The sequence below is a fragment of the Gossypium hirsutum genome, chromosome D06, assembly GCF_007990345.1.
Source record: "Gossypium hirsutum isolate 1008001.06 chromosome D06, Gossypium_hirsutum_v2.1, whole genome shotgun sequence".
NCBI classification, from domain to species: Eukaryota; Viridiplantae; Streptophyta; class Magnoliopsida; order Malvales; family Malvaceae; genus Gossypium; species Gossypium hirsutum.
In genome coordinates, this window is record NC_053442.1 from 9,826,885 (window position 1) to 9,833,799 (window position 6,915).

A 6,915-nucleotide genomic window follows, 5' to 3' on the forward strand; every position below is an offset into this window, starting at 1 on the left:
CTTTTAACTAATTTTGTAATTTTTAATAAATTCTACCAATTTTTAATTATGTTAAAATATTTTTACATTTTAAAAATAAATTTTATGTTTTTTTTATAATTTTAAAATAATATTTAATAACTTTATATATTTTTTAAAATTTTGACTGATCAACAGTTACATCAATGGTCAACATTTGATATGTAATGTACCACATTTTGATTGATTAAAACTTTTCCTTTTAACTCCGTTAGTTTCAAAAGTAAAAAAATATAATGAAACAAGAAATTAAGTACCAAAGAGAAAAAATGATACAATTTAACTATCCAATTCCATAGCGCATGTATCAATCAATTACAAATTCCTTTTTTCCCTCCTGCTAGTCTTGAAGACCTTCCGGTTCAGTTCGATATTGTGGGTGGATTATTTTGGGCCATATTCTTTTATCATTTTGGCTGAGTGGATAATTTTGGCTGCACAGCCCATTCAAGTTCAGAATTGAATCTTAGTGAATATCTACATTTGTTCATTAATATTTTAGAAATATTTAAATTAATTTCTTAATAAAAATATTGACTAAAAAAATTAATTCTTCAACGATGTTGGCATGATAACTCACATGACAATTCACGTGTACTTAATCTTAACATGACACTGTTTGTTTTATATGTCATGTTGACTAATAATTTAAAATTTATAAAATTATTCAAAAATAAAAAATTTAACATGAAATACACATGAATTGCCATCAGGTTTCCATGTTGAAAATTTAACATTTTAGTGAGTATTTCTATTAAAAAAACAAAAGAAATTTATCTTATACCTTTATCTTTGTAAACTAGATTACTATAAAAGAAGGTTGGTTTAAATTAAGGTTTAGGGTTACAATATTATTGTAATTCAATAGTAATTTTAATCCATTGGTTTAAATTAAGGTTTAGGGTTACAATATTCTTGCTATCCTATCCTATCCGTTTTCTTTTTCTTTTTATATAGATTTGAATTCTTATTATAAGATTTTTTATTAAAAATTTTAGGTCCAATTTCTTAGTGGCTCCTCTACATCCCAACATTTTCTTAACTAATAATAACCACAATATTTCACATAAAACATATAAATTAGTAAATTGTTTTTGCTAATATCAACTGAATCCTTGTTTTATTTTATGTTAAAATGATAAAAAAAATCCTAAAATTTGTTTAAATCACTACATATTTGTTACACTCAAATTTGCTCTTTAAAAAGCTGCAAATCTTTAATTTTTTAAGGAAGTTTTACAACTATACTTATTAGTACAATCACAAATGATATATTTAAAATCTGAAATCTGAAATCTGAAATACATTCGAATAAGTCTTACGAACTATAAAATCTAAAATAAAATTACAAAATTACTTATAATAGGACTCGAATTTGAATATTTAAGAATATAAGGTCTCAACCTTGCAAATAGACATTAATTTTTTTTATATGGAAGTCATTCACTTTTAAATTTTATTTAAACAAGTAATTTAAATAAATATTTTATTTCATATAAATGCTTATTTGAATGCAAATTAAAATATAATATCTTTTTTAAGTACAATAAAAAATAATAAAAAACTTAAGTAAAACTATAAAGTTTAAAAACTTTTTAAATAGTTTAAGAGATCCAATGCTGAATGTACCAAAACATTCTCTTATGTTTATATTTAATTTTTTTTCCTCAAAACAAAAATCTAATAATGAAAAAAACAAAAACACCATTAATTGTTTCCCAAGTATATTGCTTAGCCAAAAGAAGAGGAAGAAGAAGAAAAGTACAACAATAACACTAAAATAAAGACCAAACTAATATTGCTAAAAAAAAAATCTAGATATACTCTACAAAGGCCAACCCCACACGCACACATGTTAAAAGCCATAAATATGTATATATTCCAATGACCATATATTTATTTCTGACGTTATCTTTTATTTTTTGGTTCAAATTTCAAAGCCTAAAACTCCAGCAAGCACAGCAAGGAACTCAAGATGTGCTGTCAGCTGAGGGAAATGACCATTGGTGTTGACAATCTCAACCGTTGATTTCCCTTTGATCTTCTTGTGCATGTAGTCGGCAACTGAACCCGGCACGACAATGTCATTTGTGGTCTGGATAATGGTGCATGGTGTGGTTACCTTGTCTAGGATGTCCCTTTCGTCGCTGCGAAACACTGTTTTGGCTAAAGGGACTGCAAATTCATGCCTCATCCTCTTCAAGCATTTTGCAAGGTTGTTGACCGATATCGGGTCTGAATTGTCGACGACGAGTAGTGCGAAATTTGATGTCCAGTTTTCATAGTCGGATTCGATGCTCGATATGATGCCGTCGATTGTTGCATCGTCGAATCCACCTTCGTAATCATCTATGTTGATATACCTGCAAATTACTTGGTAGTATGAGACAATTACATGAAACCATACATATACCTGCAAAATTAAACATTGCAAATATCGGAAACACCAATTCGCTTTGTTAAGTGAATGTACTCGATCATTTTAAGGTTTTTAGTCATCATTTCAATAAATTATTTTAAAAAAGAAACGTATTTAATGTTTTATAAATTATATAGTCTTGGGTTTAAGTCTTATTACATATATATAATTTAGCTTTATGGAAAAGGCATAAATACCCTAAAAAAAGTATAACTAAATTAGGACTTTGGATTATAATAATATATAGATGAGTACATATAACATCTAACAAGCGAACCAAATTTCATGTTTTCGGCCGACAACAACAAGATTGTCATATATAATGTTTTTCTATAGAAATTAAAAGATAATAATAAAAAATATAGAACTAAAAAGTTGGTTTTGGCTTGTAATAAGAAAATGTCAAAGAAGAAGAAAGCAGAAAATAAGATAAGATTGGATTTGTTATTTAATCAGAAAGTAATATAATTGAGCATAGAAATAGAGAGATACTGAAATAATTGAGTATATATATAAAGTTGAATCATCCACACAATATAAAGTACAAGACAAAGAACACAGCACTGTCTATGATAACCGACCCAGATCCTCCTGTCCACATATTTTGCCGTTAGGTTGATTTAATTTTCACATCTACTCTCCCATTATCCAATTTCTTTATATATACATATACACATATAGGTTAAATTGGTAAATAGATTCACTTCTTCTATAAATTACCCAAAAAAGTATACAAATTGGATGAAAAAGGAGGATTATTTTTTGATAAAAAGTATACAAATTTGTACTTAATCATATATGAAGTGACGAATGATTGAATATCAACTAAACTCCAGGTTGAAAGAATATTTAGAAGAAGTATGTGCCAGAATTAAAGATATTTAATAATTGTATGGGTTTGGGGTTTGAATCTATAAAATTAAAGATATAGCACAAGTAAGAAAAGGAAATAAAAAAAAATACCTAGGAGAAGCAGCAACAAGTATAAGCCTGTTAAAAAGTTGAGGTCTTTCAATGGAAGCAATGCATCCGATCATACCAGACATGGAGTGACCGACAAAGACGAGGGAGGATTCCAAGTGAAGCTCATCCAAAAGAGCAATCAAGTCATCAGCAAAGGCATCATAAGAAGAGTATTTCAAAGGATCGAAGAGGTTGGGATCTTTTACAGCCCCTGAAAAAGTCCAGTCAAAAAGGACAACCTGGTAATGCTTTGTCAAGCAAGGGAGGACTTTGTCCCACACAGATTGGTCTCCTCCAAACCCATGTGCTAGCACCATCGTCTCACTCCCACTCCCTATTATCCTCGCATTCATGGCTGCTTCTAGGCTCCTTTCTAACGCCACCATCTTCCACAGGCTTAAGCGAGAGAACAAAAAGAGAGAGAGAAGGAGAGCTAAAGCTGTTTTTTGGTGGTGCGTCCTGTTGGTCCGGGTTTGGTTATATAGAAAAGTCACAGCCTCACAGGATTTATTTCGAATTCGGATACATTTCGGGTTCGGTTCTATTCGAATAGTCGCATTGTATTTTAACATTTTTATATAGATTACGACCATTTTTTTATATATAGGAGAAAACAACGTATTTGCTTTAGCTGAGAGGTGCAGTTGAAGTCTTAATCCATCATCAAAACCCCACCAAGATAATTAAATGAATGGTTGGTTTTTTTGAGGGGGTGGTTCAATCCAACTTCAGCCTTTTTCTATTTTAAATAAGTATGGGGGCATTCAATTTAAATTAATGAAATGACAAGTTCAAGCTTTTTTACTGCAGGGTAATGATGTAGTGTTATTTAATGTAATGGCGGTGATAAACAAAATGGGTATGAAATTCAACCAAGAGGAGTCAATCTCGGCATCAGCTTAGCTTCAAAATTCAGCAATTGGTGGCTTTAAAAACTTACTAAATTTGTTCATTTGACTTTCTTTCTGGGATAAATGCTTGCTTGCAGTCACACGAGAGAAGGAAGGGTTTGCTTCTTCATGAAAACCAAAATATAATATACCCACTCCTAAAGAATTCATGTTGTATTATATCACCAATAATTAAATTCATGTCTTGTTGTACTGTCTAAACATAGTATTAATAACATTAAAAAGAACCTATATATAGCATTTATGTATTATTTATATCATTCCCTCATATACATATACCTACTCTAGTGATCTATTTCTTGTGTTTGTGAACCATTTTCTGTTCTTGTTTGCGGCCGCCAAAAGGAGGCCATATCCACCGACATGTTTTGTGGATTTTATTGCATATATCTAATTTGTTGCTGTTTTATGTCCTAAACATTCCTCAAAAATTCAAAGGAAAAGAAAAACATGGAATTTGCATTAGATTTCTTCCAAGCTTTTCTCATGCGAAAATAAAATAAAATAAACTAAAATGGTCAAAAAATTGAGGTTTCCGTTTCTGACAGGTTAAGATGAAAATGAAGAAGAAGAAGAAGAAGAAGCTAGGGTTATTATTAGAAATACAAAATATTAATGGAGTATATTATTTTATAAGTCGTACTACGTAAACGATATTATAATGAAATTAAAAAAAAATGGGATGAGGGCAATTGCCGCCTTGGTGGGGGGGGGGGACCACATACATAGGAAAGGAATAAGACAGGTGAAGTGGAGTTAGGTTAAAAAGGAGACGTTTGTCGTGTAGTGTGTCTGGACATTAGAATTTGGATAATATTATATTCGTTGATGGCGTGAGTGAGCGAGTGAGGAAGAGTTTGGCGATAAGTCCAAGCCCTACCTTTTTTCTCCCATTAAATTTCCTCCGCCCCCACCACGTTCTCCCTCTCTTTTTAATTCCCACCTTATTCTTTTTTATTTATTAATATGTGAATTTAAATTATTATTATTTTTGTTAACAATGAGGTGTGATACGATGGATATTCACTTTATCTTTTACCTATATTGTTGGGGGTTTGATTCTCGTTTACAGGAAATGAAATATATTTTATAATCAACCGTTTATTTTTTTGAAAAACACCCGAGATAAAAAAAATTAATTACTGTTATTAACGATAGATACTCTGATTACAATAAAAAAGTTATTAATTTTGTTTATTTTAGTTAAAAAGTGTATGATGTTTAATAAAATTGTGTGAGTCTCATTTTTATATCTATAGTCGTGAATATTATTTTTAGAATAAATTGAGATAAAATAATTTTGTATATTTTTTAATAAAATAGTAATTTGAGTGATAGCACACGCATTCCAAAAGTAATGCTTTTCTTAATTAATTACTTGCCTTTACCTACTATTTCCATTATGCTATGTTTTTGCAATGAATTTTAACCCCCCCCCCCATTTTTTTTTTTTTGCTTTGCCCTTAATGCAACTAATTTGGTCCAGAAAGTAAGCACAAAAATTGTTTGAATAGTCTCTCATCTCATCTGTCTTGAATGAATAACGGCCATCCAACTAATTGTGTTGATGACAATGGGATCAGTGGTTATAAGACGAATATAATTTCATCTAAAACTCATAAAATAATTTAAAAATTGGGTTCCACCAAGTGAAAGCAATTTCAATATCTTTCAAGCTATTTGTCAAATCAAATATTTTATACATTGTTGATTTAATGTTTTGTATGGCGAATCAGGTTAGAAGGCAGTTTTTGAGGTAGAAAAATTAGACGTGTGTTTTTAACGCGCTCTGATATTTAAGTTATTAAGGGTGGGAGATTGGGTGCGGTGCATTTAGTTTACTTTTTGTCTCACGCTACAATATTGTTACAATGTCTAATCTCATCGCTACTGCTGTTTTTTATACTAATCGCAAGTAAACGTACCATCCATCCAAATTCACCGTAAAATGTGTACTAAGAGATAAGGAAGCACGAGAGCTAAAGCTAGTAGTAAAGTTGCGAGCGTAGATGGTGAGAGAAGGGGTTGTACTTGGTTTCTGGGCTACCAGAGGGGTTGCACACAGACTGTTATTAGTCGGTTGTTTGCCCATGTTAGCTACTAGTCTACTTAGTGAATAGTTTGTTGGTCTTGCAACCTGGTTGCTTAGGGTCTTTTCTCACAAGGCTGTTGACCCTAGATAGCTACTAACTTTGTTTATAAGCTAGTATAACAAGTGGATAGGTGAGGACATAAAGTTGTGAGCTAGAGCTAATTGCATATTAGGCAGTTTGAATGCATGAGGAATATAAAAGCTTTTATTTTTGTATGAATCTTGTAGTTTTATTTGGATGTATCCCCGGATGTATGTTTGCTTAACCAAGTGTAATGCTGGGTGTTAATTTGCTGACCGAGTTGGTGGTATCCTCTAGAGGATGTTCTAATATCACATTTAATCATTTAAATTATGTGTCGAAAGTTTGGTATTTGTTGCTCTAAAGCATTTGTATGCCTATATTTGCTGCTCAAAAGGTTTTGGGATACTAGGGAGCTTTAATGTGGTGTACGGAGCATGTTTTGGGCTGCTATGGAGCCTCAACAAGCTATACGAGAGTAAGTTTTGAC

At 31.1% G+C, this 6,915-nt stretch overlaps 1 protein-coding gene across 1 annotated transcript; it reads right to left on the minus strand.

Annotated features, from left to right (window-relative positions):
• Positions 1-1,729: 1,729 nt before the first annotated feature.
• Positions 1,730-4,019, minus strand: LOC107901216 (strigolactone esterase D14). The gene is made up of 2 exons (XM_016827125.2): positions 3,401-4,019; positions 1,730-2,381 (listed from the first exon to the last, which is right to left on the minus strand). The coding sequence occupies exons 1-2, from the start codon at positions 3,991-3,993 to the stop codon at positions 1,946-1,948; spliced, it is 1,029 nt and encodes a 342-aa protein (XP_016682614.2). The 5' UTR covers positions 3,994-4,019; the 3' UTR covers positions 1,730-1,945.
• Positions 4,020-6,915: the final 2,896 nt, after the last annotated feature.